At 42.9% G+C, this 22,689-nt stretch overlaps 1 protein-coding gene across 1 annotated transcript; it reads right to left on the reverse strand.

Moving 5' to 3' along the window:
• Positions 1-301: 301 nt before the first annotated feature.
• Positions 302-22,630, reverse strand: LOC116420330. Its single transcript, XM_031944914.1, has 2 exons — positions 22,506-22,630; positions 302-1,182 (listed from the first exon to the last, which is right to left on the reverse strand). Exons 1-2 carry the CDS (start codon positions 22,613-22,615, stop codon positions 510-512), a joined length of 783 nt encoding a protein of 260 aa, XP_031800774.1. The 5' UTR covers positions 22,616-22,630; the 3' UTR covers positions 302-509.
• Positions 22,631-22,689: the final 59 nt, after the last annotated feature.

Consider the following 22,689-nt stretch of genomic DNA (forward strand, 5'->3'; position numbering starts at 1 on the left):
ATGGTTCCTCCTCATGCTACTTACCTTCAAGTCCCAACCCAGGTCCCATCTACTCCCCAAAGCCAGTCCTGTATGATCACCATACCACTGATGGGAGCTTTTTCCGCTTCATTTCCCCCAACCTTCCCCCATGTCGATTGAAACGTCCCACTACATAGAAACTTTACTGACATGTACCCCTGATTTCATTTCCCTTCCAAGTCCTAACACTCAAATCTATCTCATTGTAACCACAGTACCTCCTACTAGCCCACCCTCCTATCTCCACAGGAGACTAAAATAAAATCGGTCATACTTTTAATTTTATAATTTTTTTTATTTCTTAAACATTGAAAGAAAAAACATGACATCAAGAGTCATTTAACTTTATCAATCAGAGAACTGAAGCGACTGGATCATTTACTGTAAAATGAACTGATGCTAAGATAACTAAGCTTGATGCTCGAGAGGCTGTGTTACTGATGAGAATATACTAATCTCAAGAAATGCTACTGCCAAACAGAAATCGCTTAAAAGTTTCCCAAGACGTCACCGATACTGTATTTGGATTTAGCTTCCAGGTCTTTCACTTGTTGCTGAATCTTCTCTAACTCTTTCAGCAGCTCACTCGTTTTTTCAGATTCTTTCTCTACTTCTAATATGTTTTCAGTAATCTTGGTTTCCATGGCACCAAGTCTTTCATTGGCTACGTCAATTAGTTCTTTCACAGTTTCGATTCTGCATTCCATATCCGTCATCTTTGAAAGAAGTTCTTGATGACCTTTCTTGGCATCTTCAAATTCAAGCACCAGTTCTTCCCGGGAATCTTTCATTTCTGCCAGCTCTTCTTTAATTTGCACGTGGCATTTTCTCACTAATTTCAATTCTTGCTCAAATTCCTTCACTGAATCCTTTATCCAGGTGATGCCATCTTTTGAGACCTCGGGTCTCATTTCTTCTTCCACATGAGCTACTGCCTGCATGTCAGCAGCTGCTTCGGCCTCTTGAGGACGATTCTGTGGCTCTTCAATGACGCTGGTCACAAATTCACTCGGCTGGATTGTTCCGCTCATGTTCTGTTTTTGCTGCTTTGAAATATGTTGTATAGTTTCGGGGTTTCTTCTTTTTGGTTCTTCTCTTGTTTTTCTTGGGTGGCAGACTAGGCTCTCCTCTCCCTTGGAACAACTGGCTACTTCACCCAGTCTGCAAAACAATATGCACAACATAAGTAAATATTAACCTTTGATAACCCGGAGAAGGCGGAATGGAAAACAACAGATTTTGATACACAAAAGGCATGAAGAATAAAACAACGCTAATCATCCCGGCTGTAAACAATACTCCTGGATGATAAGTATCCTTCAATGTGCTACTGAAAAATCAGCCATAGAGAACGTATCTTCTACCATGCCCGTTTCTCCCCCCTGCCTTCCCTACTTCCTTCAGAGCATGGAGGGTTTCCATCCGGATTTTATAAGGACTGTAATGTACAAGACTTCAGTCTTTACTGAAGACCACAAGAAAGGGAAGGGGAATGGACTAGGAGTTTGGCAGAGTTGAAGTAGTTTTTTTTTTTTTTTTTCCCCTGGGAGAAAAACGGGTCCCTTCCTCCTAATCTTCCCCTTCCCAACATCTTCAAAATGGCCACAGTCTCAAAATGGCTGCACAGTTCTATCAGGTCCCTTAAGCCAAGAGCTTGTGGGGAAGAAACAAAAGGTAGACAGAAAGAGTCAGCCTAGCATTGTGCAAAGAATCACTATAACTCTAGGAGTAGTGATAGAACCATGGGGGAGAAGGAGGAGTCTGACTAATCTGACTTTGAGTCTCTGGACTGCTTGGGATCCCAGAGAATTATCTAAAAATTGCAGAGTTATATCAAAGAAGGGACTTTGCACACTCTACTGTGTAACCTACAACCAAGAAATCACAGCACAGTTCATCAGAAACAAGCACACAAAGAGTTAACTAAAGAAACACGCAGGTAAATGAACAAATAAATAAATATAGAGGTCTATGGTCAGAAGGAACTTTTGAGATCACTTTACTGCAAGTCAATCCTCCATGCCACCCCCCCATATTGTTCTCTGCCTCTGAGCTTCCCAAACCCTCAGTGGAACTCCCAGCATGCTAGGGACTAACCCAGTTGTCTGGGCAGTAAGTAACAAAGGGCTGGAACTTCCCCTTAGCAGGCCAGGTCAGGCCCGGCCATGCAGGAAGGTCAGGCAGGCACGTTCGCCAGCAAGCAACTTGAGAGGGAATGACAGCTAACCTTGAAAAGGCTACCCGAAGCCTTGCCCCCAGCTAAGCTAAGCTATTTCCTGACTGAAGTAAGGCTCCCTGTGCCCTCCCTTACTTCTTTGCATTCGGCCTGCTTGACTGAAAGTAGGACTCCCATCCCTCCCCCATCTTCTACCTCAATCTTTTGGGCCCAGCTAAAATCAAGGCTCCTGACCAGACCTACTAAGGAGCTGTGCCCAACTCCATTTGAACAAGATTCTAGCATTCTCTCTCTGCCCTCCTGACTGAGAGGGAGGCTCTTTCCCCTCCTTGTTGTACCATTCCAACCTCCAGTTTGAAAGTATAATCCATTACCACCCCCAAGAATTTGGGGGCTACTGCTTCAACCTGCTATAGAAAATTCCAGAAGGAACAGTGAATTCATTAGAAAATATTATCAAGTCCGCAGTAAAAACCATGTAATGTTCAATAACTGTGGTTTAGGGCAGTTCTCATTTACAAAAGTTTCAAACAGCCCTGAGCTCAAAAAATAATCATAATAAAACTTCCCTCCCCTTCTTGTTTAGACATGATAGGTACACACCAGGAATAAAAAAAAAAAATCACGGTATGGTAAAATGATGTCAAGTTATGATTATATCATCGGTGGAAAGCAATGAAAACAAAGTCTCTGCTGCAACTTCTTATTTCTGCCACGGTAGTGGGAAAGCAGTCATAGACAAACACTCAAAGAATAAGTATGTTGTATTCCAATAAAATTTTGCTTAAAAATAAAAAAGCTATTCTTAACTCACGGGCTATACAAAAACTGGTGCCTGTAGGCCGTAGTTTGTCAATCCTTGAACCAGATGAGTTCGGAGGTCCCTTCCAGTTCTAGAGGTATTTCCAATGATATGTCTATATTGAACTGCCAAAGTAATTTTCCTAAAGCATGGATCTGATTACGCTATCCCCTTGATCAAGCAGCTTTACCCCTAGCCAAGGTATTCACCATGACTTCTGAAACCCCTCATGATCTGGCTCCACCTTCTCTTTCTAAGCTTATTCATCCTATATTCCTTGACATATTCCAATAAATATTTCTTTTGTATCTATAAGTATCTAACTCTGTGCAAAGGAGTCATCAAAGATACAGGAAATCTAAGACAGTCTCTTACAATCAAAGTAAAGAGATTATTATATACCCATGAAAAGATACATAATAATTGACTCACAGAATTGGAGCGATGAAATGGACCTGAGGTGTCCCTCTAGATCAGGAGTTCATAAACTTATTATATCATATCCCCTAAAGGTTCTACTAATGCTGGATTCAAATCCTACATTGGATATGGCCAAAAAGCCATCTGGATTTCCATATGGAATCTGCAAAGCTATAGCCCAAGATGACTAATGTCTAAGCCAGGACGGATTGTAGGAAGGCTATTTCTTTACTGTCTTGGACACGGCCTTCTCTTCCCTTTTTGGATGCTGGAACACTGGACACTCCCTAGACCTGGAACACCTCTTTTATTCTTCTGGGCCTTTCAGATATTCATAAGAGAGACACGGCTGTCATCTACCAGAAAGTGACTGGCTGGGTCTTGGTGACCTAAGTTGATCAGGAACAGCTAGCCAGGGGCTCTTTTACCAGTTCCCTAATTATCTTGGATTCCTGCTTCCTATTGGTCATTACTGTTCTGTTCTGTCCCAGAAGATCATTTTTCCTAGAAGAGACACCAGAGACAAAATGAAGGGGGGTAAATTTTTTCCTCTTCTGCATATACTATTGGATCCATATGCAAAATTTTAACAGGCAAGGGAGGATGGGGTGCCTAGAGGCTGCTTCTTTGGGTACCTGTTCACATGTCTATAACACTTAGAAAGCTTATAAGGCCTTTTGTATATGGGAATACTTAAAAAGCATTATCAACTCCCCTCCCCATTTTACAGTTGAGTCTTTTCCCAAGGTCACAGGAGTGATTTTTGTACCTGTGGTCAGAGACTTGAGCCAAGTCACGGGGAATGTTTAATCTGACAGTCTGATAAAGCCTATGGACCCATTCTCAAAAATAATAGTTTTTCAAATGCAGGCAATAAAGTGGATAGGTATACAAAGGAAGCAAATAATATTGATATATCATGAATAATTAAAATAAAAAAAAAACCAACCTACAATCCCCTCTCCACTAAATTTATGAACTCCTGGTCTAGAAGAACAGCTCAGGTCCATTTCATCTCTCCTCTTCTGTGAATCTATGAATCTATAAATTATTTTGCACCTTTTTATGTGTGTATAAACTCTCCACTTTGATTGTAAGAGACTGTTTAAGACTTTTTGTATCTCTGACAGCTCCTTTACATAGGATTAGATATAGGTACAAGAGAAATATTTACTAAATGAATGAATAGAATTGAACCAGTTACAGGTCTACTGAAATAGACCAGAGGGATGCATTTTCCAAAGGCAGTGTTCTTAGCATCTCTGTGGCACTAAAACGCAGATGCTAAATGACAAATTAACAAGCACATTCAGAATCAACCACAGAAGATGTTTTGTTTCTCTCTTAATTATATACAATGCATTATGAGGACCAAAGAAAAGAGGAGAAAGGAGATGGTGAACTCTGTTTAGTAAGGGGAACAGGGGGAGGGAAGCACCATGGAAGAAGCTTCCCTGTCTTTCTTAGTACTTGTGAAAAATGAACAAGATAAGCCATTTTCCTCTCTCTGCAGCAGCCAATTCTGTATTATGGGAGATAAGTTTTTTTCTTTGTACTCAGAAATGAATGGAGATAAGTTATTTTTTTCCTTTGTCCTCAGAAATAAACCTCATTTAGGTCAAGGTGTACCCTTGAAAAACGAAGCTCTGAGTATATTGTGCCCCCAGATTCATGAAAACATCTTTCTGAAGTCCTGTTACTCAAAGAAAAGCTCACTGAGAGCCTGCTGCTAGTCTTTAGATTTCACTAGAATCATAAATCCATTAATGATTTAATAAGAGTTAATCAAATCTTTGGTTGAATCATTTCGTTATACTTTCAAATGATTTAGGGCCACATTTTGAACAAAACGCAGCAAATGCAACTATATATTTTAGAAAATAAATCATATCCTAACATTTATTGGCATTTCTTTTTAAGACACATTTTATAATTCATGAAACTTTCAAAAAAAATGCATTGTTTTTTTTCCCCTCTCTAAAGCTTATAATGTGTTTGGGTAAGAAAATTACGCTCCCTATGAAATGCTGACGTATTAGGAAATATTTATGTGGTCACTGGGGTTTTCTTGGCAGAAATACGGCAGTGGTTTGCCATTTCCTTCTCCAGCTCATTTTACAAATGAGGAAACTGAGGCAAACAGGGTGAAGCGACATGGTCAACGTCACAGTTAACAGATGTCTCAGGCCAGAACTTGGGTCTTCCTGACTCTAGGCCTGATATTCTACCGTGCCACCTAGCTGTGAATGTTTATCTACACACATACTGTTATGTCTGGTACTATATACACTCATGTATGTGTATATGTATGTGTTGTTTTGGACTGAGTTTTATCTGCCTAATAGAGTATAAGCTCTGTGACAGCAAGGATTGTATATCATGTAAATTCCTTAAGTCCTTGTCAAAGAATCCTGGGCCCAGTTACCCCTCACTAAATGTTGGTTTACAGTACCACTACAGCATGGAGGTATATTCAGTAAGGAATGAGAAGTGATCTTGTCTTGGTCACCTGGAGGAAACTGTCAATCATTACTCAAATTACTCCCAATCTTCCTTGTATTTGTTTTTGGAGACAGCTGCTGGGTGAAGTGGAAAGAACTTCAGATTTAGTCAGTGGGCCTGAATCTGATTCCCTCCTCTGCAGCCACTACTTTCATCCCTCTTGGTGCCTCAATTTCTTCTTGTATAAATCAAAGGGGGACTGACTTGGACGGTTTCCAAAGCGCTTTCCTGCTTTTCTATCCTGGCTATTCCCAGGTCTTCTGAGGCCCCTTTTCATGGAAGAAAAAAGCTTTTAGCTGGATACATTCTGGATCTGGTTGGTGAGAAATCAATCACGCAACATGTTTGACGAGAATAACATGACTTACTTGGATCTTCACTGATGATAAATCCATTTCTTTTCCTGGTCATACCCATCATGGAAGAGAACCTTGATGCTACTTCTTACCCTTAAGTCGTCACTGGTCACCGGCTGCCGCCTGCTGCCACTCCCGCACAGCTCAATATTGACTTTTGTGTTCCTTGCAATTTTTGATTCTTGGCAGATTATGGTAATTACTATGATTTGCACAAGTGTAGCATCACTAGAAGAAGATCAGCGTTAAAATGATGGGCTTTGGTGCACAACAAGTAACTGAAGATCAGTGAAAATAAAATACCAGGCAAGTTTCCAAGTAAGATTTGGCCTAACTTCTTTTCTGCCTATTGGAATCTGGGCCCAGCTCATTGTGCCCCTGCAGTGTTGATAAAATGATTAACATGATGATGATGATAACAACAGTAACTAGCACTGATGTGGAGCTTTAAGGCTTGTGAATCACTTTACAAATATTATCTCCTTTGATTTCACAACAATCCTGTGAGCCAGCTACCGTGATTATCTCCATTTTATAGATGTTGAAATTGAGGCAGAAGTTAAGTAACTTGCCCAATCACACAGCTAGTAAGTGTCCGAGGCTGAATTTGAACTCAGTATATATAAGCACATATATACACACATATATGAAGCATACATACTTTATTTATATATGTATATATAAATAAAAACAGACACATGGAAATATACTTATCTACTGTACCACACACAGATAAATTAACTCTCTGAATTGGCTAAGTGAATGTCATAATTGGACAATGTGAGTGTTTTAATGCGCTTGCTTTTCTACATGTGCATTCCCAGGCCGATTTCTTTGGAGTGGCCACGGACTACCCCATCAAAGTGGTCCCAGAGCTTGATGTAATCTGCACGATGTTATCCACAAACAGGGACTACTGAAGGACCTCCACCATCTACAGGAATCCCTCTTTCATCTGTTCAGATGCTCTTTGCTCACACCATCTCTCGTGATGGGACAAACACCTTTGGCCTGTTTTATTCCTTACTCAATCATGTTAGAATAGAACCGAACAAAGTTATGTTTGACTTTAGACCTCTGAAAGAGTCTGGTGTATTTTGAACACACTCATGGAGGCCAACTAGTTGCAGGAGAAGCACGAGAGACATCTCCCATTCGTCCAAGACACTGTAAGGTATCGTCCTCTGCGCCTCACTTGCCCTGGTTCACTATATCCAGTGTCCTGCCAAGACTTGTTGCACTTACCTTCGTCACATCTCTCGTCTGTGTGCCCTTCTGTCCTCCGTCACCACCATGTCACAAGGCTTCATCCCCTCATATATGGACAACGCAATATTCCGCTGGTTGGTCTCCTTAACTCAACTCTTCCCCTGTTCCCATCCATCCTCCTCTAAGCCACCAAGTAATCTTTCTAAAGCATGTGATTGTGACCATGAACCCCACCCCCTTTCCCTCATTCAGGAAAGTACATTGACTTCCCATCACCTCTGGTATCAAACGCAAGCCCTTCTATTTGGCATTCAAAACCATTCATGACTGGCCGCCCCTTACCTTTGCACTCTTCCGACATATCACGCTCCTCAGCAAGTCTGGTCTCCTTTATTGTTCTTTCCATTATACACCCAATCTCTCTACAGCAGGAATTTTTATAATATAACTTTTATATTACAAGTACAGGTCTGACTATGTCACTCCTTTACCCAATAAAAACCTCAGGGACTCCCTAACATGTCCAGAATCAAATATAAGTTCCTCTAACATTCAAAGCCCTTCACGATTTGTATATACACATTCCCCATTCCCCTTTCTAATTTTCTTACACTTGCTTTTCCTCTCCACCCTTATTCTGGGTTCCAGTTATACTGACCTCCTTCCGGTTCCTCATCCAGAGTACTCCACCTTTCTACTGGAGACATTTTGACCGGTGGCTGCCATGTCTGAAATTCTCTCCCTCCCAATCTCTGCTTCCTAGTTCCCCTGATTTTCTTCAAGTCTCAGCTAAAATTCAACCTCCTAGAGTAGGTTCTTGTTATCCCTTATCTCTAGTGCCTCCCCCTCTGCTGATCGCCTCTGGTTTAACCTGTGTGTGTCTTGTCTACACACAGTTGCTTGTCTCTCATTAGACCGTGAGCTCCTTGGGAACAAGGATAATTTTTGCCTTTTTTTGTATCCCCCAAAGCTTAACAGTGTCTGGAATGTAGATAGTGAATACATAATAAATGTTTCTTGACTGTCTAACTAAAAACTGCAGTTTTCTCTAAGAGACAAATACATCTTTACAATGTATACAATATTACAATATACAGTCTATAGAATAGGAGACTGCATTCTCTAGGAGTTTTGGCAAGCTGCGTGGTAGGGAAGACAAGGCCTGCTATTGAGCAGCGTCTGGGAAAGGCTACCTGTTTCCTTCTCAGATTTCTATCAGGGACCCCTTAAATGTGTACATAGACCACTGCAAGGATTTCAGAGAAATGAAAAAGTAGGCATAGCTTATGGGTCAGTAGGTGCTCAGTTTTCCTGGGTCATACTTTTTATTTGTGATTTTTTTTCTTGATACTTTTTAGAATCTTCTCTTCAAGATATCTCGAGACCAATCAGTGTGCCCTAAGTACTAGTAATGCCTTTTGTTTTTACAGTGCTGGCATTTCTGGAAGTTCCTCAACTCCCTAGCAATTACAACAAAATCAAGCAAAACAACACCATCACTGAATCTGACAGTGATTCTGTCCTATGTGAGATAACATGTGAAATACCTGGCATATGGTAGGCACTTAAAAATGCTTTCTCCCTTCCCTAGGAGACTCCTAGCTCCCTCCATTGTCACAATCCCTTAACCAGACCCATTATTGGTTTTTTAATTACTCACAGTTCAGTTCCCCTTTAACAATCTTTTTCATTTACCTTTCGGTTGTCATCAGTTCCAATTTTCCATAACTGGATTGCACACCCTTTCTTCTTGCTTCTTTCCTGCTTCTCTCTTAGTCTTTCTGAGTTATATTACTTACTAAACAGCCTCCTGTTGTTTGGGGGTTAATTGGGGACAGAGTGGAATTCATGGAGCCCAACGTTAGCAGAAGCATCTGTGCCATTAGGGAAAAAGGAGGAGGCCTTGGGCTTGGCTCCAGTTCTACCACTCCCTTACTTGTGCTCCTTCTAGGTCAGTTCCTCCCCATTGGTCCTTCATTTTCTTCTCTGTCAAATGAAGAGATTAGACTAAATAATCTCTAAGGTCTCTTTCTGATGGAAAATTCCAAAGAAAGGGAGATGCGCAAAGAGCACTGTATTTGGCATCAGGAGACAGACCTTTAAATCCTAGTTCCAGCTGTGTGATTTTGAGGAAATGATTTACAGCATCATCTCTATGATAAAGAAAATAATACTTGTACCACCTACATTACAGGGGCATTATGGGGAAAAATGAAGAATTACCTTTTCCCTATAGTTTCAAAGTTATCGTACGCTTTGCAAAACCATTAAGATTTACTCTCATTTCTCAAATTTCACTGTTCCATGACACTTCTAACTGGTCCTACACGTCTCTGCTAATTTCTTGCCATCTCCTTGGTCGGGCTCCAACCAACTTTACTATGCTGGACCGTTCCCAAACTCGAAATCCACAGCAGGCTAGGATTCCATTTCCTCTGTCACTATGTCCCCATGTTCGCATCCAAAGTGTCAGAATGGAGTTCAGCTGTTTGTTCTACCAGGTTTCAGCTCTACTACAGAGTCTTGGTGCCTTATTAGTTTTGTATACAAACTTAGCAGATGTTAGTGACAAAAGCCAGTGGCCTTCACTCATAACAGCTATCCTTTTCCTGGTTCCGTTTATTCAACCGATTAATCAGTTAGTAAATGACTGCTCTGTGCCGGGGACCCTGACAGGTGCTGAAGGTACTCCCTGCCTTTTTTAATGTAGCTAGGGGAGAGAGACAACATGAACCTACCTCCATATATACATACATAGCTACATATCTACCTATAGTTATCTCCATCTAGTTATCATCTATGGATCTACTCGAGACCTAGAGTTGAAACAAGATGATGATGGAGGAAAGACCCCAGCACCGGGAGAGATCAGGAAAATCTCCGTGGGAGAGATCAGGAAAATCTCCGTGGGAGAGATCAGGAAAATCTCCGTGGGAGAGATCAGGAAAATCTCCGTGGGAGAGATCAGGAAAATCTCCGTGGGAGAGATCAGGAAAATCTCCGTGGGAGAGATCAGGAAAATCTCCGTGGGAGAGATCAGGAAAATCTCCGTGGGAGAGATCAGGAAAATCTCCGTGGGAGAGATCAGGAAAATCTCCGTGGGAGAGATCAGGAAAATCTCCGTGGGAGAGATCAGGAAAATCTCCGTGGGGAGAGATCAGGAAAATCTCCGTGGGAGAGATCAGGAAAATCTCCGTGGGAGAGATCAGGAAAATCTCCGTGAAAAAGATTGTGCTCAGGCTGACCTTTAAAAGGAACCAGGGAATCTAAGTGGCTCAAGTGAGGAAAGAGTAGATTCAAGGACCGGAGACAACTAGCACAAGGGCCTGCAAATGGAAGATGGGAGGCTACACGTGAGAAAGAACAGGAAGGTCAGATTGGCTAAACCCCTGTGTGTACAAAGGGAATAACGTGTAACAAGGCTGGAAAGGTAGGTTGAGATCAAATGCCAACTGTGGTTGTTATTTAGTGATTAATCATGTACTGTTCTTGAGGTTTTCTTAGCAGATACTTGAGAGGTTAGCCATTTCTCCAGCTCATTTGACAGAAGATGGGGTTTAAAGACTTGCCCAGGGTCACACAGTTAGGAAGTCGCTGAGGCTGGATTTGAACTCGGGACGAGTTTTCCTGACTCCAGGTCTGGTGCTCTATCCACTATTGCACCTAGCTGCCAAGTAGAAGAATTTATTTATATTTGCTATGAGAGGTAATGGGAAGTTGCTGAAATGGTTACAATCATTCATTTGTATGAATTTCAGAGTTTGATGGAAACTTCAAGTCCTGATTTCTTTCCAAATTACATTCATCATTTAGTCCTAAAGTTGAAACATCATGAATGATTTCTGATGCAAAAGGAAAAGGCTGAGTCATTTTTTTTTAAAATTCTACCTTATTTCTGCTTCATTCACTTAACCTTTGAAAGAAAACAGAATGCTGACTCACTTCCAGCTCATTTCCTACTAATCAATGTCCTAAGGAACTAAGATTATGACGAATTCAGTCTTTTTCTGACTTAGAAAAGTGAACAAGCTGGGGTCATTTTGACCTAAGAATACTAAGAAACTTCATGCCTTGTTATTCCTGGGGGATTACCTCGGGTCTTTCTATCATGAAGTCTCTTTGCTCTCAAGTCTCCTGTTACTTTGGAGAAAACTTCTTTGACTCTGGATAGGGAGGGTTGGGGGAAGTGGTGGGAGGGGAGGCCAGATAAATAAATACATGTGAGAGAGAGCAAGGTTTGAGCACTACAGCTTTTCACCAGGAAATCTAGCTGGTTCCAGGCTTCCCTCCTTTCTTCCTACTCTCTGATTCTACCTTTTATAGGGTGTGGTGGTGAAGAAAGAGCCCTAGATTTGCATCTGATGCTCAACTCAATGTAATCCAACTCAATGAACATTTATTAAGTTCCTATATATATTAGTCACTGTGCTAGAATCTAGAGATGCAAAAAGAAACAGTCCCTGATCACATTCTATTAGGGAGATACAGTATATGTTTAGACAAGTAGATGCAAGGCAGAGAGGGACAAGTGCAAGGAGAAGAACAAATTAAATATTCTACAAAAACTTGAAGTGGCAAAGAACAGTAACATGGAGGTGATGGTGGGTAAAATCAAGGGAGGCTTCATGGAGGAGCTGAGTCTGAGATGAAGATGTTTTCCGAATCACAGATGAGAAGGAAGTACTTTCCAAGCATGGAAAAGAGTTTCTGCAAATGTACAGAGGCAGGAAATACAGTATTATGTCCAATTATAATTTAGGAGTAGTATGAAATAAGGAATAAACATAGATGGAAAACAGGTTGTACCTGAAATGCCAGGCTAAGAAATTGCAATTTTATCTTATTGGCAGTGGAGAAGCATTGACAATTTTTGAGCAAAGGAGTTCCATGGTTGGATCTTTGCCTTAAGAAGATCTATATTGAGGGTGGATTGGAGAAAAAGGAGGGATTGATGAGAGGAAAGGAGGGAATGGATGTAAGATATAATGTGTAAACAGCATTGACAAAACTTAGCAACGATTGGATGTAGAGTGAGGAAGAGGAAGAAGAAGTAAAGATGAGCTTGGATAACCGGAAAGATGCTGGTGCTCTTGACACAGACAGGGAAATTCAAAATAGAGCAGGTTTTCAAATTGAATTGAGTTTGGGGCCCTCTTGGTTTGAGGTGACAGCAAATATAAAAGTGAGGATAGCTATGGATCAGTAAATATTTATTGTTTACCATGGACCTGACGCTGCGCTTGGAGACAAAAACATGGGGTGCTCTTTGGAAGGCCTGGGGGCAGAGATGGGTATGTGAGAGTGTCAGAGTTTCTAAGCTATAAGTGATCTCGACATACTCTGTTATTTCATCCAATTGCTTTCCAGGCTAAGATACCCTGGCCTGCCTTCTCTCTCTTTTGGAAGTCTCAGCATCTTTCATGGGTTCACTTACTAACTCTGCTTAAAGGACTCCCAAATCTCCACAGCACAAGAGAATCTGGATCTTTCTCTTGAGCTCCCATCCCAAATCTCCAACTCCCTGCTAGAATCTCCACGGGGGGCCTCAAGGGTACCTCAATATGTTTAGAATAAAACTCATCTTTTCTAAGCCCGCTGCTCTTCTTAACTTCCCAATTTCTCTTAAAGGCAACAAAATCCTTCTAGTGAACCAGGTTCATATCCTCAAAGTTATCTTGGACTCGACTGACCCTTATTTCCACCCTATTTCTAATCTGTTGCCAAATCTTGTCATTTTTACCACTTTCTCATGCTCATCCCTTTTTTCTCCTGACAAGGTCATCTCCTAATTGGGCACCTTCTCATGGCTCACCTGAATTCCTGCAATTTTCTTCTTCACTGCCCATCTTCCTCTAAACTTCTATTACCTTGCTTGTAAATAGCAAAGACACTTAATTGTTTCATGTGTCTTCTCTCTCCAAGTGGAGGCTCGGTGGAGATGGGGCCTGCATTGTCTTCTTCCTCTCTAGCCTCCACGTGGCCTAGCACGGAGTTGGAAATTTTGAGAGATGCTCAAGATCTGTTTGTTGCTCAATTCATAAAGGAGCATCAATTTTTTACTTTGTGTCTGAGACAGATGAAGAGAGAAAGAGGGAAAGGGAGGGGGGAGGAAAGAAGTGGGGAAGAGAGAGGGGGGGAGGGAGGAAAGACAGACAGAAGAAGAGAAGAGGAGGAGGAAGGGAGAGAGACAGAAAACAGCAGTAGCAGCAGCAGCAGGAAGAAGAAGAAGAGAGGCAGAGAGAGAAAAAGGAGTAGAGGGAGAAGAAAGAAGGAGGAAGGGAGAAAGACAGAGACAAAGACAAAGACAGGCAGAAAGAGAAGAAGGAGGAGAAGAAGAAGAAAGGAGGAGGATGAAGAGAGACAGAGATAGACAAAGAGAGGAAGGGAGAAAAGGAGAAGAAAGAGGACAAGGAGGATGGGCAGAGACAGAATAGAAGAAGAAAAAGGGGAAAGAGGAGGAAGAGGAAGAAGAGGAAGGGGAGATAGAGACAAAAAGACAAAGAGAAAGAAAAGAAGAGAGGAGGATGAGGAGGAAGGAGGAAAGAGAGAGTAGAAGAAGAAAAAAGAGGAGGAGGAAGGGCAGAGACAAAGAGATACAGAGTCAGACACAGAGAGAGACAGAGAGACTTCCTGGGGACCAAGGCAGGTTGAAAAACTTGCTCAGTCTCTTGGTTGTTTTCTGATAAGGAGCTAAGAGGCAGATGGCGTTTCTACCAGTTCTGCCAGCTGGCTTCCATTTTAAAAAAGGTTTTATTAATGTCTTTCATTTTTATATCAATCATTTCCGAAACTACTCCTTTCCTTGTGCCCCTCCTCTCCTTCCAATTGATCCTGCTCTGATTACAAAGAAAAGCAGAGACAAGCCAAGCAGTGACCGAGGTTGACACCTCCCCCCCCCCAGCAGAATCCCATCTCTTTGGTGATAGGAAGGAATCTTGTTTCATTATCTGTTCCCTGGGATCTTCCCAGCCCAAAGTGAGTGGGGGTTGATGGATATATTTCATTCTCTGTAAAACGAGGGAAAACTTTCAGCCCAGACAGTCCCATGCTACTAAAACAGTCCCCAGGAATCCTGGCTCTTGGGAGGTGAGGGGTTGGTTAGCATTGGGTACCACCCAGAGACTAGTCAATGTTCGGTGAATGAATGGAAATGTACTCATTTTCAATTTTGCCTAATGGCTTCTAAGAGTGTGGCAAAGCTTGTTCCAATTACATGTGGCTTGGGAAATTAATATCCCTGAGGCTCCATAAGGAAAGATGTCAGAAATATGTGGGTGTCAAAGGGATGGAAACTAGTCAACAGAGAACAGAGAAGACCCAAGTCACCTGGTGGAACAAGGATTAGTATCCCCATGTTAACAGATGAGGAAACAGAAGCTTAGAAGAGGGAAATGCCTTGCCTAGGGTCACCGAGCCAATCTGTGCCAGTGGGTAAGGTCTGAAGAAGATCTCGTTTCCTCCTGCCACCCCAGAAAGACTATGGGGAAGACACTGCCCCACTCTGAGGCCCTGGAGGTGGGACAGCCCCCTTCCAGGGCCACAGTGATAAGCAGGGACGGAGCAAATGGCAATGTTTTCAAATCACTTATTCCTATGTAATCTCATTCCAATTACAGTTAGCTTTAGAATCCGGCATTTGCTCCAGCCCCATTCCCCAGGGGCTCTATGTCCCCCTTCCTTAAGGAAACATTCAGAGACAATGGGTTAATTTAGCTGGGAAAGGATCTGTTGGGACCCCATATGCCTTGCTGGCCCTTGGTGCATTTCCCAAACACTCCAGGAATTTGGAGGTACAGGAGAGCAAATCTCAGGAATAGCATCTAAATCTGGACATTGTCTCAAGGGAGCCTCTGCACTGCCCTGGAGACTTTGCCCAGACCCAGAGCCACAGCAGGGAAGTCTCTGTCCAACTTTAGAACTGGAGGAAAAGAGGTCCAAGCTTTCCCAAAAGTCCATTTGTAAAGCTTTCCTAGTTTAGACAGGCCCTCCAAACGCCAGCCCTTCTAAGTTCCTAAGCCAATCTGGAAAAGTCTCAGGAGGGGTCAGCTATGGGAAAAGGCAAACCATACAAACTTTTGTACAAGAATTGTCCTTGGCATCCCAAGCTTGCCCCGGGAATCTGTGAGGAAATGCTACCATCTTATGGCCAATGAGGGGAAGGCACATACAGGGAAAGGGATGAAGGGATATATAGGAAGGAAAGAAATGTGTTTGTGCATTCGAGGTAGAAGAAAGGGGCCCAAAGGAAGGAAGTTGGGGATGGGTCACGGGAAGAGGAATAGCAGGACAAAGAACAAAGTCATGGTTGGGGCCCCTGAATTTCTAAATTTGCTCTATTTCCCAGGAATATTCCAGTCAGTAGAAACAATATAAATCCAAGCCCACCTCTGCCATACTCTGCCTGTGTGACCCTGGGTAAGTCATCTAAACTCTCTGCCTCAGTTTCCTCACCTGTCTAATAAGGGAGTTGCACTCAACTGGGATCTAAGATATACTGGGAACCAGTTAAGCGAGCATCAGGTGATCATTTATAACCCATGGCATCAGGTTGTCCAGTATAGAGGTCAGCTGACTCTCGAGGGCTGCATTAGAACCAAGATATTTTATACAGAAGCTAGACAACAGCTCTAGCCTGGATTCTATCCACATTACTGTTCGATCACCTGGTTGAGCCTCTTCTCAAAAGGCATAAAGTGGCCGTTCCCATACTCCTTCCCATCAGGAGCTGGCACTATTCTCCTCACCACAAACCATGCATGTGAATAGCCCTGGCAGACTGGCAAATCCCTTTAAGGACATTTCTCCTCTGATTTTTACAACAGCCTTGTGAGGATGTTGCTATCATTGGACCCATTTTGCCAGGGATGTTATGTGATTTGCCTAAGACCACACAGCCAGAACCAGAATGCAGGGCTATGGCTCTGAGTACCAGTCCCAGTAGCTATACCTTGTCCTCTTGGCCACCAAATGGGAAGGCTCACCTTTCTCTTAATGCTGCCCCTCAACCTTCCCCCTCTGCCCATACTCCCTACCAATACCACCGCAACATTCTCCTTCCTATTTTTATTTGTTGAAATACTACCCCTCCTTCCAAGCCAGGTCCAGATGCCTTTACTGATCTTTCTAGCCAAAAGTCATGGCTCCCTCCTTTAGTACTTCAATTAGCCTTGATAGCATCTTATCTTTCAGGAGATCTTTGTGCATCTGGAGTCTCTTACTAGACTGTAAGCTCACTGAGGGCAGGGACTAAGTTTTATTTATCTATCTCTAATGGTACCTAGCACAAGGCCTTGAAATGGGGGCATCTAGTTCCCAACAACCACATCGAAGTTCCCCTCTTTTCAGTGTGACTGGAGGGAGGAGAAAGATCAGAATAACGCTCTGAGACTTGGGAGTCTTTGTCTTGTGATGTTCACAGTGAGAGGATGGGAAAAAGACCAGGTTGTGTGGAATATTAGTAATGAATAATGAAGGAAAAGGTGTCTAAAATAGAAAATCTCAGTGGAGGTGTTCATCAAAGCATACTCGGAACCATAAAAAAATATAACTTACAAACAAAAGAAACTTTCAGAGAATGACAAGCAGCAATTAATTAGTAGACAGTCTGTAGACAAAAGAAACAGCTAAGAACATCAGAAATGCCACAGTGGGCTCATCGTCCAATTAATTTAATTAGTAGGATCAAAGATTTTGAGCTGAAATGGGGCCTCGGACATCATCCCATCTGACCTTCTCATTTGATAGATAAGGAAACTGAGGGCCAGAGAAGTGAAGTCACCCGTCTAAGACCACTCGGGTAGTTAAAGGGCTCAAGGAAGTATTTGAACCCAGATCCCACAGACGTCAATCTAGTTCTCTTCCTGCTGTGCTAACGCTGCCAACAGTTATTGAGCTCAATACCTATCAACCAACCACTCTATCAGACACTGTGCTAGGTGCTGGCAATACGATACAATGACAAAAAATTGGAACCATTCCTGCCTGCACAAAGGTTATGTTCTACTGGCTTTACTCTATGTAAGACACAGGTTTCAAAGCCTCATTGAGCTACTCGTTTTGTCTCTGGCAAAGGCACTGAGGTATTTACTGTGGAGTATGGAGAGAGCTGCACTGCATGACAGAGGCCTCTCATATGATGGCTGTGCCCTCACTATTCCCATCGACTATAGACTTACAGTTGGCCCAGCAGTATCATAGCTGGAGCCACAATTCATCAGCCTCAAGATAAAGGGTGAATTAAAAAAAACCAACAACAACCCTAAAGCATCATAGAAAATCCCAGCTCCTCAAATCAGCCTTCTTCTGAAGAAAGCTAGTTCTGCCCTGGTATCTCTGTTAGTGGTTTAGTGCTAAGGGCAGCGACTGACTCCCCGTGACATCACTTTCGGTGCCAAGCACCAAGCATGAGAGAGAAATGGGGCCGACTAATAACTAGAAGGCAGGGGAGACGTCCTTGGCAAATGAATAATGTGACGGGGAATAAAGTACCTTATTTTCCTAGGGCACAAGGGTAATTCTGTCCTCGGACACTGCAACTCTGGAGGGTAAGCTGGCTCTGCCTTCGTCACTGTCTGGAAGGAAGGCAAGATGCAGATGATACATCCCTATGGCAACCCAGCCCAGGGACTCTGGCTTGAACGGTCTGGTAACGAGGGAAGAAATGGGTTTGAAATCAGATGAGAGGGAGGAGACTCCCAGCCAGGACTCCTGCTCCAGTCCTGAAGGGAGCAAAATGCAGATGATGATGAGTCTGACATCACTTTCAAAGAATCAGGAGCCCTTGCCCAAGGCCTGACTCAGTTTCTTAGTTTCTAGAGAACACAGACCCTACTTCTAGTCATCGGATATGTGGTTCCTTTCAGATAAGCAGCATTTTACTTTTGGAAAACACTTTACAGTTTTCAAAGCTCACAGTATGTGAGGTAGGCAGGGCCAATGTTATTAAACGTCATTTTACAAATTTGGAAATTGAGTCTGCCGAAATAAAAATGATAGAATTTGTTATTGGGATAGAAATGTTGGGAACCTTGCAGCGAAGCAACAAGCAACAGTTCTCTTTTTGAGTCTGAGAGTGGGGGGAAGTGGGCATCCTCCGCAAAGCACTCTGGGTTTGGGGAAAGCAGATTCCAAAGGGTTCAGAGAAAGGCTAAGGAGAATCCCATGCAATAAAAAGCCATTGCTTAAGTCAGCCCAGAAGGGATGTATTCTCCAGAATGGAAATATGAGAGGGGAAAAGTTTTTTTTTTTTTTTTGGGGGGGGACATGAATTGCTTGAAGTAGGGAGTCTATACTTCTTTTATATCCTGGACCCTTAAAATAAAATCCTATAGAGCTCTCACTACTTTTTCTGAAAAATGTTTTTAAATGTACAAAATAACATGGGGGATTACAAAGGAACATGATGCTATGGAAATACAATTAACAGAATATTTTTGTAAAGGGTTGGTGATCCCAGGTGAGGAAAACCTAGTTTCTAAAAAGGATTGTTATGGATACACAGGAAATTCAACAAGATAAATGTGAAAGGAGGTGTTCAGAAGATGGAAGCAAGCATTGACCTAAAAGCACAACAGCTGAGAAAAAGGAGCATTAGGAGTGCCAAAGAGTGCTAAAGCTTGGAATAAGTTTAGTGAGGAAGATAATGGAAAGGGGCTTTCAGAAGTATCTGGGGAAAACAGGAGGATCCAAGAAAAGAGATCACTCACTGTGCAGGGTCCTCAAGTTCCATGGCATTTGATGACAGAGAGAAGGTAAAGTGGTTTTTAATCCATCATGAGCTGTTGTTTCCTATGCCAATTTACAGACATAAATGGCATGGATATGCCTTGGGATGGAAAGGATCTAACAAGAATGGCTGAGGGACATGAAACCCAAGGTAAAAAGGGAAAGAATAAGAGAGAACTAAGTTTCCCTTGGTAATTTCAAGGCCCCAGGCCCAGATAAACCATATCCTAAGGTAGTAAGGAAACTGGCAGAGAAGAAAGTTGAGCCCCTGTCAGTGGTGTCTGAGAGAACATGGAGAGAGAGGTTCCATTGAAGTGGAAAGATCAAAGGAGTGTCTCCATTGTCAAAAAAAGGAAAGGTAGAGGAGTGTACAAATTATAGGCCAAAAAGCATGAAGAATTCTTGGCAAAATCCCCTAACACATTATTTATTTTGGCAAAGCAGTTGGGGTTAAGTGCTCTACCCACTGCACTACCTAACTGCCTACGTGATCTGTTCTTAAGGAAGTCATCTTGGCACTTTGTGGTCACTGCTTCCTTTTCTAGATGTTTATTAATCATCCCTTTCATAATATATTAGAGGGGCAGCTAGATGGCGCAGTGGATAGAGCACCAGCCCTGAAGTCAAGAGGACCTGAGTTTGAATCCAGCCTTAGATGCTTAACACTTCCTGCCTGTGTGACCCTGGGCAAGTCACTTAACCCCAATTGCCTCTGGAAGGGAGGGGGGGGGGGGGGGGAGAAACGGGACATATCATGATAGGATCTCATTTTCTTTTTTTTTTTGACAGTTTTAGTGCATTAATAGATTAGAGGATGCTACAGATACGGTTTTTAATTTTACACAGGATTTGCCATTTCTCATGATGTTCTCTCAGATAATCTGGCAGATTTGGAACTAGCTTTTAACTTGGATGGCAGTCTCTGATAGAGTGCCTCAGGGATCTATACTTGTCTGAGTGGTGTTTATCATTTTGATCAATGATCTAGGTAAAAGAATCGATAGCATTCTTATCATATAGGAAGATGACACAAAGACAGACAGGATAACTAACTGACATCTGTCAGGATCCAAAAGACTGACAAGATTGACAAATAGACTGAATCTAATACACTTAAATCTAATCTGGACCAATGTAAAGGTTTACACTTGAGTTCAGAAAAAATCACCTTCAGAAGTACAAGATGAGGAAAGCATGCTCGGCAATTAGTTCATCTAAAGAAAGTCTGAATAAAATCTTCATAACATAATAATAATTAGCATTTAGTTTTCAACACATTACAAATCTCATTTTATCCTCATGAGTCTGAGAAGAAAGTCCTACTATTATTCTTATTTTTATAGATGAAAAAACTGAGACAAACAGATGGCTAAAGTCATTTGCCCAGGTTGTATCACCCGTTAAGTGCCTGAGGTTGGATTTGAACTCAGGTCCAGCGCCTGATCCATTGTGGCATTTCACTGCCTTGAACCTGAGGGAGCTGAAAGCTTACTGTCTATTTTTTGTTTTGTTTTTGGATCTCATTAGCACAGGGAACACAGTAAGGAAACTCCCTTTGCACTTAATTTGCAACTTTTTTAGAGAGTCCCTGGGGTTAAAGGACTTGCCCAGAGTCACATCCTAGTACCAAATGTGTCGGGCTTCCTCTGGAACTACCTCTGTATTCCTTACGCTACACTGCCTCTTGAGAGAAGTTAGGCAGCCAAAATCCTAAAGTGACCTCGGGCCACGCTGAGAGACATCCTTTCCAGAAACAAGATGGGGAGTTTCTTTTTGCTCTGCCCTGGTCGGACAACATATGGAGTACTCAAGTAGGGATTTCCGGTAAGGGATACCAAATATTAGGTAAGCACATCAATAGCCAGCAGTAATCGAGACGATGATAGACATTATCCTGTCACAGGAAGATTGACTGGAAGAACTGGACCTGTTTCATATGGAGAAGAGAAGAATAGGAGGGATGTGAGAGCTGCGTCCACATATACAAAGGACTATCACTGGAAAGAAGGATTTAAATGATTGTTTGACTCCAGGAAGCAGTAGAAGGAAGCTTCCAAGAGGCAGCTTTCAGCACGATTCTGAGAAAACCTGAACTCTGAGCTATCCACAAGTAGAAGGGCCTGCTCTGGAAGAGATGACCTCCCCAGAGATCTTCAAGCAAGAACCAGAGGACTGCTGTCTAGAGAGGATTCCGTTAGAGAAGGTCCTCCTTCGGGTACAGGGACTAAATCACTTAGGCACTCTCCTCTCAGATGGGACATGTCTTTGTTAGGCTAGGAAACCTGCTCACCATGAATCAGAGAACGAGTGTCAGAGCTGGGAACCAAACTCAGCCCTAACCACCCCTCTAAAAACTAAGAAGCCGATTACATAAGAGGCTACGTATCTCGCCGCAGGAGCACACATCTCCTACAAATAAGCTGTTGTTTTATCATCACGACAAGCACTTCGAGTTGGTATCGCTGGCATTCCTATTTTACAGAAGAGAAAATGGAGGCCTCAAAAGGTTAGGTAATTTGCTCAAGATCCTATGGTTAGTAAGGGCCAGAGGGGGATGTGAATCCCACCTGGCCTCTTAATACAAACCCAGTGCCTTGGTCACTAGACTAGCCCGAGTTTGCTCAAATAAAATCAGCCAGGAAAAGCAACAGTTCCTTCAGATGGCTGCCAGGTGGCATACTTGACCCAGCAGAAGCTTGCTGATCCAAGCCTCCCAGAGCCTAAATCTCACCCAGCTGTCTGCCAGCATGAGTAGCCCTGCCTCTCACCCATCAATCCTTGCTAGCGGGATCCTGCCTCACACCACACCCTGTGTTGCCCAAGGCATGGCCGGCCCTGCAGAACTTTGGTTCTGTTCAGTCTCTGCTGACACACTGCTCTGTGCCCCCGTGGCAGCAGCAGGACGGGATTGGTATAGGGGAAAGGAGGGCCGAGAAAGGCTACCAGACACACTCGTCTGGAAGGCTCTGAAAGCCTCATTATCTTTCCTTTTAAATTGTTGCCTCAGGCATATGTATCTGGGACTGGGGATAACTGAGACCCGTTTTAGAGCCGCTTTAATTCAATTCACTTAGGGACAAATTTACTAACGTGAGGCCCTGAAGAGCTACGGGGATGAAAAATGACCTGGCTCTTGTTTTTGCTTCTGTATTTCCAGCCAACTTCCAGCTAAGAAGGCAGTTGACATGTAATGGCCTATGGCTGAAGTCTGCCCGTGAGCCACGGGGGAGCTATCCAGAAAGGAAGGGGGAAAAAAATCGCTCCACCAGCTCGGGCATGGTTGGGGTACACTTACAAAGCACAGCACTGCTTGGTGGGCACCTGCTGCCGGCCACGGGGTGGGGGCTGGCCCGCCCAGGGAATATTCTGGCTGCGACTTCCTACCCTCTCGAAGACCACAGGCATTTGTGGTAACCCATCCTTTGAAGGAAGGCCTTGGCTCTGATTGGTCTTCATCAGGGAGAGTCTGGAAGCACAGG

Source organism: Sarcophilus harrisii, chromosome X, assembly GCF_902635505.1.
Source record: "Sarcophilus harrisii chromosome X, mSarHar1.11, whole genome shotgun sequence".
Classification (NCBI taxonomy): domain Eukaryota; kingdom Metazoa; phylum Chordata; class Mammalia; order Dasyuromorphia; family Dasyuridae; genus Sarcophilus; species Sarcophilus harrisii.

Excerpts from the sequence above, each read along its gene's own strand:
- LOC116420330 (XM_031944914.1), bottom strand. The coding sequence starts at position 22,615 with ATGCCTGTGGTCTTCGAGAGGGTAGGAAGTCGCAGCCAGAATATTCCC. Across the intron at positions 1,183-22,505 it reads ACCAAGCAGTGCTGTGCTTT|ACTGGGTGAAGTAGCCAGTT; the intron begins GTAAGTGTACCC and ends ATTGTTTTGCAG.